The sequence below is a fragment of the Zootoca vivipara genome, chromosome 11 (genome assembly GCF_965207765.1).
Source record: "Zootoca vivipara chromosome 11, rZooViv2.hap1.1, whole genome shotgun sequence".
NCBI classification, from domain to species: domain Eukaryota; kingdom Metazoa; phylum Chordata; class Lepidosauria; order Squamata; family Lacertidae; genus Zootoca; species Zootoca vivipara.
Genome location: NC_142594.1, coordinates 15142385 through 15165196, shown reverse-complemented (window position 1 = coordinate 15165196; position 22812 = coordinate 15142385). Strand labels below are relative to the sequence as shown.

The window sequence follows — 22812 nt, the reverse complement described above, 5'->3', positions numbered from 1 at the left end:
GTTGGAATTCGAGATGTGAATTCAGTCTTTTCTTTTTTTGTAATGAGTATTGATCTTGGATTGCTTTTTGTTGATCTTTGCATATTGTTTTGTTTTGTTTTTAAAACCAATACTGTAAAGCATTTTTAAAAAAAGAAAGAAAGAAAAAGATGATTTCAACTGAACCCAACCTAAAATTCAACATTTTCCATTACAAACTATTCAGCCTAACTCTTCTGGCAGTGCACACTTTCAACACACAGCATCCACATCTTCCAGTATTTTAGACTGCAAACCTATCCAAATATACTTATTGGGGAGTGAGCCCCATCGAATGCAAATTAAGTTTGCTTCCAAATAACCCTGCATAGAATTACTCTGCCTCTCAACCTTTTATGAAGTTTAAGTGCTTTCTTAGGTATCACACAAGCACAGTTTTAAGTTATTTTCTACCTTTTCAGCTTGATGTACCGAATAAATTAGCCATCAATGTCATTGTGTCCATAGCTATTTGAGTCATGTACGATCATCGTGGTTAGATTATTTAAACAGTCCTACCACTAAAACAGCTGGGAAGAATGCTCCAGTACAGGAAACAGATTTAATATACATCGTAAGAAAATAGATACAATATATGGATTACAGCATGGGTAGGCAACCTAAGGCCCATGGGCCACAAGCGGCCCACGGGGGTCGTTTAACCGGCCCATGAGCCACCCCCGAACCAAGCCACCCGCTTGGCGAGTCCCCGCATGATGTGCTAAACCGGCACAGCACAGTGCGGGGACTCGCTTCCACGGGGCCGGAAATCACATCTGCGCAGACACAGACGCCGGAAATCGCATCTGCGCAGATGCCGGAAATTGTGTCTGCGCAGACGCCGGAAATCGCGGGCACGCGCGTGCGATCCAACCCACAGAGGGATATCCACTGGAGTGAACCGGCTCAAGCAAGGTAAACCTTGCCGACCCCAGGATTACAGGGTACAAGAGTTTCATTGTTCATTTAGATTGAATCACTGCTTAGATCTAAGGTATGGAATAACTCACTAACTCCATGTGTGTGTGGGGGGGGGGGAATAGCAACACTTCAACTGGTGCCAAGGGACCATTCCAAACTGTGTGTGCCTGCCTGAGGGATGGTCATCAATATGTCTAGTTTTTGTTCAGAAAAAAGAAAAGAAAAAAAGCCATGTTGGCTATAAATTATTTTAAGCAGCTCAGTCCTGTGTGTCTGTCTCAGAGAGCACTCTTAAAACCATGGTCATTTCCCCATAGTTTTAAACCAAACCTTCTCCAATTGCAAATCTTCAGGATCCAAATCAACGAATTTAAGTTACTGTACAATCTAATGAGGAGCCAGGCTGGAGGGTACCTTTGTGTTTCCTTCTAATTCTCTTTTTGCTGCACCAGCCTGAAGGTAGCGCAGCGGAGGGAGCCAGATCGGGCTTTTTCACCAAGAAATCGGCAGCCTTTGGATCCAATGAATCAATAACTGGCCCTGCTCCTCCACAAGACGCTTAACACTCCATTTGGGGAACCTTGTGTCAGTTACTGCAACCACCCACATTTTCGGCAGAGTTCACTATCAGCAGAGGGACCCACCTCTTGGGCCCCTAACTCCTTCCAGGAGCAGTTAGGACTGCACTGTTAGCCATGATTAACTTAAGTCCATTGATTTTATTGGTCTGTCCATAGTAAGACTTAATTGAACTCGGTATTTTCAAGCAGTGGGACCCCCTCCCCACTCTTTTATTGAGTATTCATCTCAGTTTGTTTGAAGGGAGAGTCACAAGTTTTATCCCACCCTTCCCAGTGCATTTCCATTTCCACAGCATACTCCTTTATCAGAAAAAGTCTGATCTTTTGGGGGAAATGATTTTTTTTTTGCAAGACTCCCCAGTGACTTGTGCAATCTTAATGTGCCAGAAAGTAAAAGAATCCCACACATCGGAAAAATGAATCTCCTCACATACGGCTTTTTATCTGGGCGAAATCTAGTCAGTTGAAAGAAGCAGAATAAGAACCTTGGACACAAGCATGGACTAAACGAAACTTAATTTTGTAAGATTATTACTTTGCATTCATATTTTTCTATCAAAGAAAGCTGACCTCAGCAGGAACATTAAACAGATCTATCTGGGCCAATTCATTCTTCATTGGCACACAGAACTGTAATATATTAAAGGGGCATGCTGTGCCAGGCAATAATATGATTTCATTTACTTGTTATATGCTTAACAAACATTAAAAGCAAAGCTAAACTGATGTTTTAACTACATCAAGTCATTTGTGTTCAAACAACACTCTTGCGTGTACAGTAAGAGATGCCAAGATAGTAACTTTTCCCGCTGTACAGTACGTAAAACAGATAAGTTTTTGTCCATGGAAAAAAACCCCCCAAAACTCCAAAATGGGTTATTTATTTTGTAAACATAAAGGATGGCACCTTGGCAACAACAGGAAGCACTCATGCAAGAGATTTGCCATGAAACTGGACATGTGATATTCAAGGGAGGGGCCACAGCTCAACAGTACAGTTGTACCTTGGTTCTCGAATGCTGTGGTACTCTTCCATTTTGGCTCCCGAACGCCAAAAACCCGGAAGCAAGTGTTCCTGTTTTCTAATGTTTTTCAGAAGCCAAATGTCTGACGTAGCATCCGCTTGAGTGCAGGAAGCTCCTACAGCCAATTGGAAGCCGCGCTTTGGTTTCTGAATATTTCAGAAGCCAATCGTACTTCCGGAACGGATTACATTCCAGAACCAAGGTATGACTGACAAGGCTGGGGATGCTCTACGTTTGGAATTTCCCAGAATGCAGGTATCAAAAATAGTGTCCAGGCAGAAATCACCAAAATGACCACGAAAATCCAGATGCTTGGCAAACCATGAAGTGTAGATTATGGCGAAAACTTCATTTTTTAAAGATATTTTGCAAAAAAAAATATCCAACCAACTCAACCTACAACTTTGCCCCCCCCAAAAAAGCTCAACATATTTTGTGACTGGATCTTCCCTTTCTGAAATATGGCAACCCTAAACAAGGCACACGCTTTGAGTTCAATCCCTGGAAATGCCATGCAGGGTAGGAAAGATTGTAATCTGGAGAGCTACTGCCATAGTGGCCTGGTTTGCACACCACATTGAGCCACACCAGGGCTCAGAACAAACTTCCAGGCTCCTGAAGAGGAGGAACACACCCGCCCCATACATGTAAATCATTTTGTCTTCCCACAAAGAATCCTGGGAACTGTTTACCAAAATTAAAGGTAGTAAACGAAAACGTTCACTCTAGGCAATACCTGGATAAGTCATTTGTCTTTCTCTGTTTTTCACTATCTCTAAACTTTTGAAAGCTTAATCTTCATATGTGTGCAGTATGAGCAATACAATCTTACGTTGAATTAGGTGCTCCAAGTCAATGGAAACCGATGGCCTTGGGCACACCCAACTCTACGTAAGACTGCAGCCTACACCTGCAAGTGTGTTCACCTCTTCTAATACATTCCCTCAAACAGGTTTCATCCTCACGCTACAAGTTAACTTTTGGGCCAATCCTACCCACAGCCAAGCAAAGCTGCTAAGAACTAAATGGAGCTCCCCATTTCTCCAATGGATCAAAGACCTGACTACACTTGCCACCTATGAGCAGGTTGCTTAACAGATGGGCAAGTATGCTTTATTGCATGGACAAGTATAATGGAATTTGGAACTCATTTTTACAAAATAGAATAGGTTAAAGATGTAATCAATTGTTATAGCAATATACTATACCCTATTCTCTCCATTTTCCCTGCCCCCTCTTTAAAAAAACTTGTTTATGTATTTAAATAATAATAAGAAAGAAAGAACTGGGTGGAGCTACCTGGCAGCTAAAATCAAGCAAGCCCCACAAGATTTTAAAGGGGCTTACACTCAAGTCGATTGTGACTAGGATCTCTGCTCAACTCTTGAGGATGCCAGTGTGGTTAAATGCAAGAACGATTTACATGGCCTTAAAACATTGGCAGTCCATATAGGTTCCGTGTAAAATGACACCATAAACTTAATGTTGCGGTATTTTCTTTGCTGCGACTGTATTGTATATTTTTCTAAATAATAATAATAATAATAATAATAATAATGCAAGAACTTTGGATCTGCCAGGTTACAACCAGGTTGCCAATTACATTCTGATACAAGCACTGGAGTTGGTTTTTTTTTATATAAAAAACAAAACAAAACCATCTCCTCTGGGGTGTTTCACTAAGAACTGCATTTCTGTGCCCATAGCAATGTGAATTCGTTTTATTGAACTATATTATCATCATCGCTGCTGATAATTATTATTTAAAAAGGACACGCCCACTTGCTAAAAACTGGGTGAAAGTGGGCAAAGTTTTGGGTTGCTGGGTTCTCCACCCCCACCCACCCCTTTGAGGGTGTGCGTTTGTTTATGTTAAGTGGGTGGCGTTGTGTTTAGGTTTCCCCTCCCAAGTGCCCTTGCAAAGCGAGAAGTTAATGGTGGCGACTGATAAGCGTAGGAACTCCATTAGTCACTTGCTGTTGGGGAGAGATACCTGTCCCCCCCCCCGCACGCATGCCTGACTCCCACACACGCACACTCCCCCTCCCGCCCGCCTGGAGGAGTTCTCGGGAAAAGTCTGCCCCGTTTCACCTCAAGCTCCCCATTTGCTCGCGCGCCACCGAGGATGCTGCTGCTGCCCAGGGAGGCGCAGCCAGAGAGTCGGGTTGCCGGGGAGAAGAAACACCAAAAGCGCCACACACACACACACACACACACACACACACACACACACACACACAGCAACCAGAACAAAGAAGCGTCCCTGGGCCGGTGCAGTTCTGCCAGCCGCCAAAAGGCACCGTCCGCCTCAGGAGCGCCCCTCACGGGTACGCACAAACGCGACCCCAGCGCGCGCGAGAGAGCGCAGGACTTCGCTCCTCCTGCATCCCTCAAAAGGAGGGTTTTTAAACCGCCACATTACGAGAAATAAAGCCTCGGGGCCAGTTTGCTTCTTTACCCTCCTCCTCCTCCATCATCATCATCCCTCCTTCGCCGCCGGCGTTGCCGTTCATTGGGCGCCGCAGCCACTCCTTTTGGTCAAGGAAAGAGAGGCAGGGAGGCGCGGCGGGGGTGGCCGCGCTGTCGCCGGGGCTCCGCGCTGTCGCCTAGCCGCCGAAGCCGCGACGCAAATGGCTGCAGGTGGAATTATAGCCGGGCTCCTCTTCGCGCCGTGCCCGCCCCGCCGCCGCTGCGCTCGGCTCCGCCCTCAGGCGCTCGGCTGGACTCCTGGAGCCGCCGCCGCCGGATTGCAGCGCGAGACCGGCTATAAATACCTCACACGAAGGCGCAGAGCCGGAGACCCTCCTGCCTGCTGCCTGGCCGACCGTGGGGGTTGAGCTGAGGGGACGCTCGCGAACGAGCCTGGCAGAATTAAGGGGGAGCCACGAGAGATGTAGATAGAAATTTGACCCGTCCCCAGAGGCAGGAACTAGCCCTCTCAATAAATACATTTTTACCCCCTCTTCCGTGTCTCACGTGCAAATACAGAAAAAGGGAAAGTTGCATGGAGAGAGCCAGCTGTCCCCCTCACGACAAATTTGGGGGACTATTCCCCCCCCAAAAAACATTTTTTTGCAAGAAAACTACAGAGGGGGGGGGAACACCTGAAGTGGTTGAAATTTGGATACATAAGGAAAGTGCATTATGCAGGTGACACTATCCTAAGGACTTAGGTCTTCTGTATAAAGTCTGCAATGTGCCCAGGGTGGATTCTAACAGGGTTTTGTTAAGAAATGCTTTTCACCAATTAATCTTGGCTATATATTAGGTTAACAGGCCTATAATTTATTGCCGCCCCCTAGCTCACTTTCTAAAAGTATGTGCTAACACTAGCTGCCTCTGGAAAGTAACATCTTGCTGGCTTTTTCTGTTTGAAAACCAGCAGTTTCACTGGATGCCTGCCGATAAACAACTGTGTTTATTCCCCCTCCTTTGGGAGAATAAATTCCCCCTCCATTTGTAGGTGTAAATGTATATTTGTGTGTGCTTCTATCTATCTATCTATCTATCTAACTATCTATCATCTATCTGTCTGTCTATCTATCTATTTCTATCTATCTTAGGGCAGTGCACAACACAAAATTGCAATATAAAAAGCTACAAAATGGAGAGTACAAATAAGAACAAACAACCAATAACCCGCCCCCAAAACACATTTAAAACGGCATTGGATGTCAATCTGCCAAAGGCCTGGTTGAAGAGGAAGATTTTTGCCTGGTGCTTAAATGTGTATAATGAAGGCACTAGTTGAACCTCCCCGGGAGAGCATTCCACAAATGGGGAGCCACTGCAGAAAAGGCCTGGTCTTGTGTTGCCACCCTCTGGATCCCTCGTGGAGGAGGCACATGAAGAACGACCTCAGAGGATGATTTTAAAGACCGGGTAGGTTCATATGGAGAGAGGCAGTCCTTGCAGTCCCGAGACATTTCAGGCTTTATAGGTCAAAACCAGCACTTTGAATTGGGCCAGGAAACTAATTGGTAGCCAGTGCAGTCAGATCAGGATCGGTCTCAAACCATCTTGCCCAGTGATCAACCTGGCTGCTGAATTCTGCATTAGCTGAAGTTTACAAATCATCTTCAGAAGCAACCCCACTGTATAACGCATTGCAGTAATAATCTAACCTAGAGGTTACCAGAATGCCACTTCTGAAATGAAGCATTTCTTGCCTGTTACAGCTTCATTTTAATACAGATAATAACCAAAGGCTTTCACTGGTGTGTGTGTCCCCCCCCCCCCCCCCCCGCAGCATGACCCCTGTGACTAGAAATGAAGGCTGTGCGCACATTATCATTTACTCCAGCTCCAGTGCGCTCCCACTCCTGGTGTTGGAAGCCATGATGTTAGCCACAATCCAATATCTACCTGTTGGAAACATATACCTGAAACCACCTTCCATTCAATTTGAAGATGTAAGTCACATTCACTTTGCAGTGAAGGTGGGGTGTATACATTTCAGACAGCTGCTGCGCATGCGCAAATTACAACCGGGGCCAGCCCCCCACATGAAACAAGGTGAGGAGACCACCTCAGGCAGCAGGATCCACAGGGGCAGCAGATCCTGATGTAGATCTTTATCCCCCCCCCTTGTAAACTGGTGTAAATCTTCACTCCTCCCTTCTTTCCTTGCAGGGAGGGAATGCCATTTTGTGGTGCCAAAATATATTGGGCCGGCCTTGATGACAACACATATGTAGATGATAATTTCACAAATAAGGAAGGCGAGGGTTGCAGGTGCAGGGAAACCAACAGGTAACATGCTTTGCATGAATACACCGCTGCCCTTCTCTGGTGTGTACAGCAATGTGCAAATGCAAATTGAAACAGAGCTGGGGGGGGGAGGGGACACAACCTGATTGCTTCTGAAGCTGCTAATACATACATAGCCTCAGTGATGACAAGTTCTGCCGTGCAGCTCGGTCGGTGGGATGGGGTGAACTTGAATCCTAAAAGATGAATTGCTCTCATTTATATTTTAGAGGCGGGGGGCCTAAAATGCTGAAATAGTAACTTGCCCAAAGTCGCCCAATCTCGCCATGTGGGTAAGCATGATTAATATCTTAACACTCAAGGAAATGTGATGAGGAGATGTACCCCACTTGTCACTTTTGAGTGGATAAGGACGTAGAGACTAAATAAGTGTGACTGATCCGCCAACCAGTATTTCCCCCCTCAAGGCTGGGTGCACACAAGCAGATAAATTAGGTGGAAGAATGCTGAGATGGCAGAATGGACTATTACTCTTCAGGCTGCAGTTGTAGGATAACCCCTAATACTCCCCCATGTTTGTTTGCTTTAAATCCCTGCAAACAGAAAAAAATTAACACCAGGGAGAAAGGTTCTAAGCCAGCCCTTCACTTACTGGCTCCCAGTACGTTTCCGAGCACAATTCAAAGTGTTGGTGCTGACCTTTAAAGCCCTAAATGGCCTCGGTCCAGTATACCTGAAGGAGCGTCTCCACCTCCATCATTCTGCCCGGACACTGAGGTCCAGCACCGAGGGCCTTCTGGCAGTTCCCTCGTTGCGAGAAGCCAAGTTGCAGGGAACTAGGCAGAGGGCCTTCTCGGTGGTGGCGCCTACCCTGTGGAACGCCCTCCCAACAGATGTCAAAAAGGAAAACAACTACCAGACTTTTAGAAGACATCTGAAGGCAGCCCTGTCCAGGGAAGCCTTTAATGTTTAGTTGATTATTGTGTTACATTCTTCTGTTGGAAGCCGCCCAGAGTGGCTGGGGAGACCCGGCCAGATGGGCGGGGTATAAATAATAAAATTATTATTATTATTATTATTATTATTATTATTATTATTATTATTATATTACACTGTACTGTGCTGGCTGTTTGTTTTGATGGAGTTAATGCAGGGCTAGACTGCAGCTCCCACCCACCCCCTGCAAATTGGCCCTAGTGGCATGGACTGATGGGAAATGGAGTCCAATCACATGTGGCGGACTACAGGTTCCTTACCCCTGACATGGGGTGGGGTGGGGGTGGGGGGTTGGCATTAATGTGATATTTCACCTGCAAAATATAGTGGTTCAGACCATCCTAGCACAGCATGCTACTCCTTTAAGGCTCTGCATGTGTGTTGACTTTTGCCACTGCAAGCAAAAAATATTGCAAGTCCAGATCTTATAATAACAATGGCTCAATCAAATATAAAGTAAGGTTTAAATCACTAATCTCATTTTATGGCTCGGAAACTGAGATTGAACTGGAATGACTCACCCAAGATACTATTTTCCTTCCATAACAATGGCAGAGCTGCAGTCTCCTACACGCACACTTACACATGAGCAAGTCCCACTGAATTCAGCGAGACTTAGATCTGTGTAGAGATACATAAGATTTCACCGTTCACAGACATTTGTTCACAGACATTTGCTGCCACCCTCCACCCCCCCCATCCCGCCCACTGATCCACCACGAGCTCCTCAAACAAATATTCTGGAGGGGGCAGTTTGCATTCCACCCTTTTGTGAGTGGGCATTGAAGAAACAAGTGCAGCATTCTTTTCAAGGATGTTTGTAGAATTTGCAGCTAAATTAGTAGGTAACAACAGTCTCAAAGCAACTTAAATGAGGGCCTGTGGAAATAGAAGAAGAAGAAGAAGAAATCCAAGAGTGTGATTGCAGCTGAGTGACTGAAAACACACACAAAGCAAAAGTCCTCCATCACCAGGGAAGAAAGCTTGCCTTTAAATTAATCCCAGATGAGACATTCTACCTCCCTCTGAGCTAGCTGGTAACTGCCTCAGGAAAATGCACGCACCACCATCCTTCAGCATAACTGATGCTGTTTTCCCTCTTAAACCAGCTTAAAAAACCACATTGCAGATTATAGATATTGCTCTTTTCTTATCAGAGAAAGGGGTTGAGGATTTTACGGCTTTGGGAGGCAAGCACACTGATCTAGGCTAGAAAGTTCTTTTGTCAACAGTTTCTTACCCCAAAGTGCTTAGTTCTTCCCTGCTGACTGATTCACCAAATACTTTAGAAAAATGCCTTCCTCTTTAATTTTACTGACTCCTCAGTCAACTCATTTCACTAATAATATGTAACAAAAGACCTCTGAGTTGCTTTTATGTGTGTATAATATAAATGCTTGCTTGCCACATTTTAAACACGCTGGACATAACAATGAATCCATGGTTTGTTGTTACATACGCAAGTCATGGCAAGCCTTTGAAACATGTTCTCCCCACCCCCACCCCCTCTTCTTCCCACCTCCTTTCCATGTGAGGCCAGGAAATTAGAAGATTCTCTGTTGTTGTTTTGCAAACAAATAGGAGAGAGGCTGTTGACAAGCTACAGTTTCATATATACGGATAAAATGTAAAACTGCAAATGAAAGCAGTCAATATACAGCGGTACCTCGGAAGCCGAACGGAATCCCTTGTTCTCTTAGGATGGCAATGGCGCCCACTTGAGAGGTGCCAGAGCTGAGCTCCTGTGAGCTCCGGAGGGGAAAGAAAAGCCCTGGGCCGAACTGTTTAATGTCACAAAGGAAATCTGGTTCTCTTCCTCACTCTTCTAATCCTTTCTCATCAACAGAACACAGCCTTCAAATCTACACAACTTTCTTTTGTCCCTTCCCTATCTGAACAACTCAATCTCCCCACCTACCTAGCCTATGAAGGATGAATTCCATTCTTTCCTTAGGCATTGGGGGAGATGTTTCCCCATCCTTCGTCTGCCTCCTTAGTTCCCTAGCGCTCAGCCTCCTTCACTGATCATATATTGCCTCCTGTCCCTATTCTGTGTTGAGATTTATCTTCATTGTCTCTTCCACTCCCTACTCCCCAAGATGTCTCCCCAGATCATGGCACGCAGGCCTAGCACTCCTGCAGTATATCACCCCGTTTGCACTTCGATCCTGCGTGAGAGGTTTTCTCCCAGCCAAGCCGACGATGCACTTCCCTCATAATGGTTTGCCATCAACATTTCTGTATCCCCTTCAGTAGTAAGAGTGTTCTGAACACTCTAGCTGTTATTTCTGGGGGGGGGGCAGTGCAGAAGAGGGGACAGAGAGAAGGAATAATGGGCGGCAGCTGGGTCCTAAACAAACGATGATAATGCTAGTGAATACCTGTTGGTAAAATGTTAGGGAATTACAGTGCCAAAGCATTCGGAGATTACTATATTTTTCTAGCAGGGGATGAAGATAACCGGGCGTGGGTGTTGATGGTGTTTTGGAGGTAGAAGACACTTTATGAAAACATTCTTTTATAATGGTAGCTTGGGACTGGAATAAAAGAAATGGAATTTAAAACAAAGAGTATGTTTAGTGCGAGCAGCGCTATTGTATTATTTTATAGCAGAGTGAGGTAAATACTGAGAGACTTCAGCAAAGTGTTTATAGACAAGAGAGAAGGGAAAGTTGCCATAGTGGCCTGTAAACAGGAGAAAGGGCTATTTAGGACAGATGGGTTACAGGATGAAGTCTTTAGTTCTTTCTAAGCAATTAGCCACATTTTGCCCCTCATTTTATTTTCTCACATGCTAGTATTGAGTCCCTAGCATTTACTCCCAGGCAGTTGCTACCTTTCTGGAGTACTGGTAATTAAAAACAGACAGCCTCCACCATGTGGAAGTATAGTAAGGAAATAAACAACCCAAATCAATCTGGCTACCTAATTCATCTTCTGCTATTCAAGTTGTTTCCAAAGACTTCATAATTCTTGTGTGTGACGCCTTTTATATAGTATTATATTCCATCAGCAGGGGTTCTTACTTTTTATTGTTTTAAATTAATATTGCTAAACATTTTCGACTGCTTTACAAAATAAGTTGAGCGTGAAAGAACTAATAATCATATTCCAAGCTAGATGACCCTAAGGGCAAATGGGACATTTCCTTCTGGGGTGGCCTGTCCTATTTTCGCTGCCTGAGGTGAAATGAGAAATCGGGTCCTCCCTTAAAGAGGGGATGTGTTGAGGTGAGACCTGGCAACCAAACCCTGTGTTGTGGGTGGGTATGATTGGATAGCCACAACACCCAATTGGTACGTCCCTTGATCCAGGGTTTAATCAGGCCAATAGGACGCAGGCTAAATGGATCAAGGGACCTATATATACCTATGCACATGACCAAAAGCTTCCTCTTTCAGCACTTGCATCAGAACAACAGCATCGTGTCCGCTGCAAGCCGAGAGAGAGAGAGAGATCTACGATTCCGCTTCGTGAACTGTTTCGATTATTCCCCTTTCTTTCCCCGATTTCTCCTTTAGCCGTTTATTCCTGATTAATACCCCTCCTTACCTTACCTTGCCTTTCCCTTCCCCCCCGAGGGGCTTTTGCCTCATGGGATTTCGGCCCCTTGAGCTTCGGAGCTTGCCACTGCCTTCAATTGCCGGATGGTTTCGTGCAGCGGCTCGCTCTTTCCCCCGGCTGTGGCTGCAGCGTTGGGGCTTGAAATTGTTGAAGCCGATTTCTTTAAACTACAGAGAGTCCCCTCTCCGAGCAACTGCCTTTGATTTTTGTTCAGGGGTCTGTGGGGAATTTTACAAGGCCGGAAACCTTTCCACCCCGGTACTATCATGACCGCCATTTTATACCTCCTCCTTGTGGGGACGTTGCCATCAGCGTTTTGGTGGGAGCCCCATCTTAATATGCCAGGAGCGCCATCTTGTGAAGGGTATTCCGTTAAAGGAATCCAGGGACTCAATGGTTTGGGCAACCCTGTGAGTGGGTTGTGCCCATGCCTGAGTCCAGGGGGACATCCATAGCTGTCAAGTTTCCCGTTTTCCGTGGGAAACCCCCGGATTTAAATCCGTTTCCCGCTGGTCTCCCGAATTGAAAAATATCCCGTAAATCCTCTGGATTTGCAGCTCCTGCTGGCACCGGCGGCCATGTTCTGGCTCCCGGCTGGCTGCTCGCTCACTTGGCTTCGGAAATCGCCTCTGTGCATGTGCCGAAGCAACTTCTGGTGCCCAGACATGCCGACGGCCATGTCCCAGCTCCTGGCTCACTCACTTAGCTTCAGAAATTGCCTCTGCGCAAGCCCGAACATGCCTGAGCATGCGCGGAAGCGATTTCTAGTGCCCAGACATGCGGACACAGGCAGCCCAGCACCGGAAGTTGCTTCTACGCATGTCTGGACATGCACAGAACCGATTTCTGGTGCCGCTCTGCCCATATCTAGGCACCGGAAATTGGGCAGGTCCGGCACCGGATGTGGCTTCTGCGCATGTCTGGAAATGCGCAGAAGCGACTTTCGGTGCCACGCCACTGCTGATCCCTTATTTTCCCTTATTTTCCTATCCGGAAGTTGACACCTATGGACATCTGGCTGGTGGACTGGCTTAACCCCACCTTCCACTGTGCTGGGTGTTTACCCAAGGCTGACCTATACTGATGCCCTGGGTCAGCGCTACCTGCAACGGTGCAGGGAGCTAGTCGAACCGGACACTATGCAACCACTCACTTGCTGTAATCAATAAAGTTGAGGCCTAAATTCTGCCAAAAACCAAACCAAAATTTGAGTCTTGTCTGAATTTATTTAAGGGGGGAGGTTTAAAGGTCTTAACACGCAAAAGGCCGCCCCCGCTGAAGACTCACTTACTAGGTTTGATGGCTTCCAGCTAAATTGTGCGAAAGTTCTTTGGTTGGCATCTCATCACTTTCCCACTTTGGGGCTACAAGTATCCTGGCCGCCGTTGTAGCATACATGAAATTTTTCTTCTTCTCTTTCGGCAGACCTTGGCCTGTAATGGCAAGACAAATTGATGGACTACGCCGAAATGGCCAAATTGACTGAGATACTAAGAGATAAAGACAATAGGGACTTTAAAAAAAGAATGTGAACCATTTATGATGTATTTACAGAAATACTGTAAAGAAATGAACTCACTAGCAGGGTTTGACACTTTCAATTACAAAACAGAAAAGAGAAAGGACTCAATTTAGAGAATACATTATTAAGGTATAACTAAAAAGAAGGGGAAACACTATGTAACAAACCAGAAGAGGAAGTTGAGGGAAGTCGTAGGGGGGAGGGGGTAATTGGGTCTGTGCGTATATTTGAGATGATAAGATTGTGATGAAGATAAAAATGTAAAAATCAATTTTTAAAGGAAATCGTGCGGAAGCTCCTCAAGATCTCCTTGGAAGCTACTGCGGCTACAGCCACACAACCCCAGAAGTGGGAGGGGTGGCAGGTGGCATGGAGCCCCTACCCTAAGGAATTCTACCACCCAAGGTAGCGGCACACTATTAACTCCATCCATGCCTTCCACTCCCCAGCGGGACCCAGGAATAATAGCTGTATTTTGCTGCTGGTGCTGCTGCTGTCATTGCCAAGGCTAAATTTTGTACATTCTGAACATTAGTTTTATATCTGTAAAAGGGAAATAATAATTATCTCCCCATTTTGTTCTATGAAAGACTGGAAGGCTATAAATACCTTTCATTTTATTTATTTAGAAACTGTATAGAAGGTCCCTTTATTCCCCCCTCCCCCCGAAAAAAAGGATTTCAGGGCAGTATGCTTAAGAATTTAAAATCTGCAAAGTAATTTTGAAACAATACAAAAGATTATGCAACCGTATGGTAAAAACGAGAGGAATAAAGCCAGTTATTTAGCTGAAAATACAATAATTTAAAATGCCTGGAGGTGTTTTTTGTTTTTGTTTTTTTTAAAGGTTTAACCTGGTGCCTGAAAGAGCATCTCCACTCCCATCATTCAGCCTGGACACTGAGCTCCAGCTCTGAGGGCGTTCTGGCAGTTCCCTTACCGTGAGAAGTGAGGTTACAGGGAACCAGGCAGAGGGCCTTCTCAGTAGTGGTGCCTTGTGGCGATTAGCCCAGAGCCAGGTCCCACACAAGTAAGGGTTAGATTTTGTGGCAGTCTGAACCAAAAGGGGCGGGCTCAGCCACGGTATAAAAACCCCTCCCTGTGGGCAGTATGGGGGGAGTGTTTCAGAGTTATTGGAGAGGAGAGTTGGTCGCGGATAGTCTGAGCTAAGAGTCAGGAGTGAGAGCTGGGTCTGGGAGTCTGAGGTGTAGCATTGGTGTTAGTTAGCAGACAGGATAACCAGTTATTTTGAGACTTGTTGTTATTATTAATTAGTTGGTTTTAGAGGTATTAGGCCAGTAACATCTAGCGGTAATAGGCCGGTATAGGTCATCCATTATAAGTTTATTGAACACCGTTTAATATCAGAAACCACAAGCCTTTGTACACAATAAAGCAACATTTTCCTCGTCTGTGGTAACTAAAACAAGCAGGTACCAGTTAGCAGTCTGGTGGGTTGCAGCTGGGGGTACCATTGGTCATTGGTGCAGTACTCATAGACCGTGAAACATCCGGGGGTGCTGCACAGGTCTCAGGGCCGGCTCTAGGTAGACCCCCGGTGGCGCGGTATGCCAGGGCGCTGGGCCAGTACACCATGCTACACCCTGCGAGGGCAGGGGCGCCGGAGCGATCTCCGCCCCTCAGCGCCAGGGCGGCCGACCTGCTCGAGACTGCCCGGACAGGTTTGCAGGGACCGTGACAGTGCCCACCCTGTGGCACGCCCTCCCATCAGATGTCAAGGAAATAAACAACTATGGTACCTGACTTTTAGAAGACATCTGAAGGCAGCCCTGTTTAGGGAAGTTTTTAATGTTTGATGTTTTGTCGTGTTTTTAATATTCTGTTGGGAGCTGCTCAGAGTGGCTGGGGAAACCAGATGAGTGGGGTATTATTATTATTATTATTATTATTAACACAACATTAGTGTAATGCGTAACTTCCTTGGGAGGGTGTTCTATAGATCAGGTTCCACCCCAGAGAAGAGCTTATTTTGTGCACGTACAATGCAATTTTCCAATAGAGAAAGCATAGAGCAGGCATCCCCAAATTGCGGCTCTCCAGATGTTTTGGCCTACAACTCCCATGATCCCTAGCTAACAGGACCAGTGGTCGGGGAAGATGGGAATTGTAGTCCAAAACATCTGGAGGGAAGATTGATGTGGAATGGCACAGTCTTTCAGCTATGTGGGGCCCAAACCATTTATGGCTTTAAAGCACCTTGAACTGGGCTAGGCAGTGTATAGGCAGCCAACGTTGGTCCTTCGGAACTGACGTAACAGGCTCCATCTAGAGAAGCCAGGTCAGAATCCTTGCAGCCAGATACTACATCAATTGTTAAGAAACTCGAGTGCTTTTCTGCAAATGAATTTAGAATAAATCTTCCCTGTGAGCACATATTAAAATAGGGTTAAAGCCCTGGAATTAAGGACCAATTAAGAACATTAAGGAACAAATGGAGTGTTGTTGCGGACTTTTAAAATTACTATTACAAAACCCAAGTCAAGACAATCGTGTAGTTTTGTCTCATTATGCTAAGCTGGCTGGATTTCACTTTGGCTGGAAAAGCTTAAGGAGGAGCCATAGGAGGTGGTTGGTAGCACAAAGCAGAATTAAAGAGATACAGCCCCATGAGTGCTGCTAGACAGAAGCTGATAGTTTATTCTATAATGCAATATTACACTAGTAAATAAGCACCTATTTAAAATATTTATGTATAGCTTGCTTAACTTGTGCATTAATGGATTGAGTTACTGCTGCTGCTTTAGCTGTGATCCTGCATAATGAGATCAGCTATGCAACAGAGACTTAACAGGGGTTGACTCTGAGAAGTAATACCTTACTGCTGGGAAACAAACAGCACTGCCCAGCTGAATTATGTTGCTGCTATGTAAAATAACGCTGGCAAAATAATAAACACTCCGGCTGCACTTGGCAATTTATTTCCAAGGCGGTAGCTGCGCTAGTCTGTTGTACTAAAAGCAACAAGGAGTCCTGTAGTACTTTTAAAAGCAGGCACTGGCAACCTTTTTTGGGCGGGGGGAGGGGGCTGGTGGGATTCGGGGGAAATGCCATGGGCACCAGTTGAAAAATGACTCCCATGCAGGTGTGGCGTGACACAAAATAGCTGGTTTACCTAAAATGTCAGAAAATAAGACATGGGCCCACCCAGTGCTATTTTTCTAGAAAAAAGAGGTGCTGGAACTCACAATGAACACCTCCCTCGTTCTCTTATAATGCCAATTGCGCCCACCTGAGAGGTGCCAGTGAGTTCCGGCTAGAAAAAAAGCCCTGGAAACAGTGTTATTAGAAAAATTAACAAATAAGATGAGGATTGGACGTAGGGTATAATATTTGTTTTGACAGCCATTATATTTCTTTTTCTTTTTACATGTTTTAAATTTTGATAGATTAATTTAAAAAAGAAAAGGAAGGAAGGAAGGAATTTTTTGTACATCTTCTCAAAACACATGTGAGGGTGTTTAATGCACTCGGTGAAATGTGGGCACGTTTACTGAGACCTTTCACAGGTACCACAGGAGGTCCCAGCAGAAACATTGGTACTCACAGATATTGCATGGGCAACCCCTGTTTAAAGAGGAGCAAATTTATTATGGCACAAGCTTGCTGTTAGTCTTTAATGTGCCACAAGACCCTTTATTGTTTTCACAAATGATGTGTAATAAGATTGTTCATCCTTTTTGTGGAGATTATCTGAGCAGATAGGGAAAGTGTCATGTGTGGAACGATCCTAGGATTCCTACTATTAAGGCACCTTGCTAACAATCACTTTTTATATCTGGCCTTAATACCTTATTTTGTCACGTCTCAGATGCATTTGCCTGCTGTAATTTTCTCCCATCAAGTCGTCCTGTACGAAGTTCACAGACGAAAGCAAGTAACTGAGAAAGAGGACGAGACAGAGAGCCAAGGATAGGAGTATCTTCTCGTGCCAAGAGAAGCTGTGTTGTTATGACAATGAAGGTCAACTAAAGGGGAAGGTAGCTCACGGTGCACCGTAAACTGAATAAATGGTTATCAAGTTCCTTTGGCACCTTTGGTTCCTCTTATTTACTTCTGCCGTTGAATGTGAAAGAGCGCGTCTCTGTCGGAAAAGTACCAGGAAGCTGTCGGAAAAGTACCAGGAAGCTTGTGCCTCAAGAAGAGCGGAGATCACATATACTGATCTGAATGCCAAGAGTTAACTTGATGAGAACTGTGTTTGCAATTGCCTATTCGAGCATGGGATGTGGGTATATGGTTGCTCCAGGTACATTTATCATGGTGTGCGTATAAACACCTGGCAAGCTGGTCACGTGTCACACGCAAGGAGAAATTTACCATATCTGATTCCCTGGACTTCTGTTGGCCATAGATGTCTGCTTTAAAAAATTCCATTAGCAGGCGAGTAGAACAATGGCAACAGCCAACTTACCAGTTTATGGTATGCTGGTACATGGCTGTATTTTCCCAGTTAATGCATGCAACTTAAGCAGATGTGCGGTCAATGCAAAATTCAGTGCATTTCAAAGCAGCAATCTGGGTTTGCAGATTGGGAGTGGTCTGTGGGATGCAGTGGAAGTGCTTCCTCCTGAGGGCACATTTTAAAATTATCCAGATTTGTCTGCCACACCTATATATGGCCCAATCCTAAAAACCCATTCATAAGCAAGATGTCTTATTTTTCAATACACTCCGTTTGGAAAAGAAACTGTTTATCTTAGCAGCTTCATTTCACAGGCTTGGGACAGGTTAACAGTATATTACAAACAGAGCGCTATATAAATTAAGGTGATGGTGATGGTCTAGAGAAGTGCCTTGTCGAGCCCAGGCTGTTTGGGCTGTTCAACAGAACTTCCCTTCTCTCTCTGGCCATTGCATGCCCCCTAAATTTGTTCTGAGGGTTTGCCCAACCCTCCAGAGCATATTGTTCCGTGGGGAGGAGATGTCCCATTACACAAGCCACCATTCTTGCATTAGCAGAAGCACTTCTTTGGATATGGCATTTTATTATTATTATTATTATTATTATTATTATTATTATTATTATTAACAACAACAACAACAACAACAACAACAACAACAACATTAAACCACTCATACCCTTAATTATCAAAAGCCAGTCCAAATAAAATGTCTTACCCTGTTTCCAAACTATGCTTGGGTTGTAAGTGAGGTGATAGCTGCAGCCAAAGTATATTTTGCTCATCTGTTGATCACCCCTTTACAACATAAGAAAATCAGCCTAATTTTGATGGCAAATGACAAAACAGTAATAAAAAAGCAAGCAAATTTACAGGTACAGCACTTCCAATACTCCAAGTAAATGCTCTCATCTCCTAACAAAAGCTCCATTAACTTCAATGGAAGATGGCAATGCCATGTAGACATTCCGTTAGAATAATCCCCATTCTCTACTTAGATGAATGGGCACATTTGCATTTGCAAGAGCTGGATATAATCACTTGAGCTCACATGAGACTCGCGATGGGGGTGTTTGTACTTGGGTACGTTGTAGAAAATAATCATATTTTGAGTGAGTAGGTTGCCACAGTGATAAAATAAAAACAAGTAGCAGTAGAAAAGCTGGTTAATTATTCCATTGTGTAAATGCAAAATGCATTATTTAGATAAATGACAATTCTTTAACCTACAGAAGCTGATCAAAAACAACACATTATTTATTTGGATCTGCAGGAGAGAAAAAAAAGACCAAGAATACATTTTTATGCCCTTTTTAGAAATACATAATGGAAGGTTTCATTCATGAGAGTTAGAGGTGTTATTTATGCAAATAATAATCAGGCTCTGCTGTGACAGCTCTGTTCCAACGAAGGTTATAGAGACTTCTGCAGTCACAATTCTCTAGGGGGTAAACTGTTGTAATACATTAGGGGAAAACAGGTGTGCCTAGAATCTTCCATTCACGATCTAATGTATATTTTAGCACTAGGAATGAGAGTCCGAGAAGTTTATTTGCTTTCTGCATCAGGGCATCAGTTTGTTTTCACATTATTGTTGTAGCTAGTCCAGGGATTGCGTGTTGAGGTCCCCAAGCCACCCTCAAATAAAACACAATTCACACAGAAATTTTGTTTAAGGTTTTTGGCATAATTTTTTGGCCACGACTTTATTGATTACAGAATGTGAGTGGTTGCTTAGACATTGGTTTGTGATTATCTGTTCCCACCTAAAGGTAGGAACAGAACTGACATCCGCAAGCCTGCGAAAGTCAGTAAGGGGAAACATTTTGGGGAGAGAATAGAGCTGGGCGCCAGCCTCTCACCTCTCCCCAAATGGTCCCAGGGGCTCTTGCATGGCCCTAGCTCCTTGACAGGGGTTCGGACAAGAGCATGGCAAGCCCCTGGATTCCTTTAATGGAATACCCTTGCAGCAGCAGCATTGGAGGGGCAGGCACAGCCAACCATACACCCTCCACCAACCAAATTTAACCAATGCCTAACCGCAACCTTACAAGTTGTGACGATTTTGCTACGCAGTAGGTAAAAAACCAAATGGCACCGGCCAATCAGCCAAATGGAAAACTTCCTACCAGGCCCCTGCCCCAAAGCATGACAGGCATAGCAAGGTCAACGCGAACAGCCCTAAATATAGGGAGGGTGGGTGGGTGATCCGATGTGTGCAGCAAAAAGAGGCACGAAGGGAATAAATAGCCCCTTGGCCATCAATCATAAATTGCAACATCAAATTCTCCCCAACGACCAAGAGGTGCCCAATAAGACTCGTGGCCATCCAAACTAACCCGCCCAGCAACGGAGGGATGTCTTGTTTGCCCCCACCGCAACACGTGCTCTCCATGAAGGAGAACACGCTTTCTTGAACTGCCTTAGTGAGACTCCATAAGTTAAAACAGTAAGTGTCCAAACTTCAATAACACACAGCTGAGATATGTTTCTCAGGCCGTGTCCTCCTGAGCCGAGAGAGGCAAGCAGGCCAAAAGGAACAGAGTTATGTTGTGTCATCACACTAAGCTCTCAATAACTCTCCTATACTATGAAACCAGGTGGAGAGGTGTTACACGTACTTAGCAATACATGGTTGATAGACAGTTCTTGACTTGATGGTCACAAGTTGACCAGGCCTGCTTTAAGGTCATGGCTAAAGAAGAGGAGCTTCAGTAGAAGCAACAGAATTTCCTACAGTGACTTGTCACGTTGCTACAATTTGGGGTGAACACACAGAAGTAGATACATTGAGCAAGCCTCACAGTGAAGAGCACATTCAGGAGAATCTCTATTTTCTTTTCCCAACTTCTATATCTGCCTAAAGAGCACTATTTCACACAGGGAGAACTATTGTGCTTAAAAAAAGAGAGAACCCTCTTAATCTAAACTTATGGTGGATTTGATGAAGCCTGCTCTGGATTGCAAGATTGGTTTGTATTTCTGCATTGTTGCTGTTTAAACTATGGTGCTCTTAATTGTGTTTTATTGTCTTAAATGTCATGTCATTTTGCATACATACATACATACATACATAGAAATGTACATACAATCATAGAATTATAGAATACATACAATAATAGAATTGTAGAGTTGGACATCCAACCCCTTGCAACGCAGGAATCTAAACTAAAGCATCCATGGCAGATGGCCTTCCCATCTCTGCATAAAAATCTTCAAGCTAGACTTCCGAGGGAGACTATTCCTCTATCCAACAGCTCTTACCATCAACTCTTACCATTCTTCCTGATGTTTAGTCAGAATCTCCTTTCTTGTAACTTGAATCCATTGGTTCAGGTCCTAGCCTCAGGAGCAGGAGATAACCAGCCTGTTCCATCTTCCGTATGATAGCCCTTTAGATATTTGAATATTTGTTATCATATATATACATACATGGGGACCCAGGTGGCGCTGTGGGCTAAACCACTGAGCCTAGGGCTTGCTGATCAGAAGGTCAGCGGTTCGAATCCGTGACGGGGTGAGCTCCTGTTGCTCGATCCCAGCTCCTGCCAACCTAGCAGTTCAAAAGCATGTCAAAAATGCAAGTAGATAAATAGGAACCGCTACAGCGGGAAGGTAAACGGCGTTTCCGTGCGCTGCTCTGGTTCGCCAGAAGCAGCTTTGTCATGCTGGCCACATGACCTGGAAGCTATACGCCGGCTCCCTCGGCCAGTAATGTGAGATGAGCGCGCAACCCCAGAAACGGTCACGACTGGACCTAATGGTCAGGGGTCCCTTTACCTTTACCTTTTTATATACATACATAATTGTATTTGTATGCTGCCTTTCCATAGTTAAAACCATGCTCTACATGGCTTACAACATGATTTATTTATTTTTTAACGTAATTACAGCCATAACAAAAGTAGTCATCAAATATATATATATGCGCATGCAGTTTATAAATGCTGGAAGTCAGTGGCGGAGCTTTATCCTCTGCCACCGGGGGCAGAGAGCAGGCGCGCTGCCCCATGGATGTGGCTCACGTTCTGGGGGCGGGGCGGGCGTTTTGGGGGCGGGATGCACCGTGCGCAGGGGTGGGATGCATGTTTTGGGGGCAGGACGCACCACGCGCAGGGGCGGGACGTGCCACACGCAGGGGCGGGTTGCGTGTTTTGGGGGCGCCCCCCCACCGCTCCTATCTTCCTACACCCCTGCTGGAAGTAAAAAATAAAATAAATGTATCACATCTTTATTCCAACCTTTTCAACTTTTTAAAAAATACAACCACCACCCACGTAACACCACCTTTCCGCAGAAATTAGACAGCTGATAATAGCCACTTGCATGCTAACAATTAAGACTTGAAAGTTGCAGTTCAAAGTACAGCATCTTTCAGATGAATTATGCAGATTCTTTCTGATAACGTGTAATGGGAATAGGAGGGCTAGGGCAGAAAGTAGTATAGTATTCAAAAGAATGTGCTTTTCCATAGATCAAGAAGTAGAAGTGACTTCAGTTCTGCAATCTCTTTGTTTCGCTCCAGGGGGGCCTTGCGATTCAGAGTTTAAAGAATTCTACTGCTTTGTTACTCTTTGGGACACTGTGGATTGAATAAGTATAGAGCGAAAGGCACAATCATTCATCACCAACTGAACGAGGCTTATTTACAAGGAGGTAAAACTGATAACTATGTCCACAGGTCAGAGAATCAGTGTAGGCAGAATAAACACAATTACTCTGCACAATAAATGAGGAAGGAAAGTGCTGATTACTTAAAATCAGAGCTTGCCAGGGATGCAATAAACATTCAGAGTAACACGGTTGCTGGCATCGTTCTGTAAAGCAAACTCAATTGGACGGAAGATATTGAATGTGTGTTAAAATAACTTAAAATGTGTGGGAAATGTATTAATACGTGTAATGGAACAATCCAGTTCTCAGCCAAGGATTACGGGAATGTGACAGGTCTGCGTTTAAGTGCCCTTGCGCTGGAACATTGCCAAGAATGCCAAATTAGACTTGATGTCGGAGATAAATGGGTGCCTGAAAACCACTAGGGATGGAGTGATTTG

The 22812-nt window shown here is 44.8% G+C and overlaps 1 protein-coding gene across 3 annotated transcripts in view; it reads right to left on the bottom strand.

The window, feature by feature from the left end:
* Positions 1-22812, bottom strand: part of GADL1 (GAD like acidic amino acid decarboxylase 1) — a 149891-nt gene that overhangs the window by 88902 nt on the left and 38177 nt on the right. Inside the window, exon 1 of one of the 3 annotated variants that reach the window (XM_035130372.3) lies at positions 5004-5254. The exons of 1 other annotated variant lie outside the window; for it this stretch is intronic. In XM_035130372.3, coding sequence (XP_034986263.1) covers positions 5004-5058 — 55 coding nt within the window. In that variant the 5' untranslated portion in view covers positions 5059-5254. Of the gene's footprint in view, positions 1-4636; positions 4684-5003; positions 5255-22812 lie in introns of those variants that run through there. One more of the 3 variants, XM_088654238.1, reaches the window with a different exon arrangement.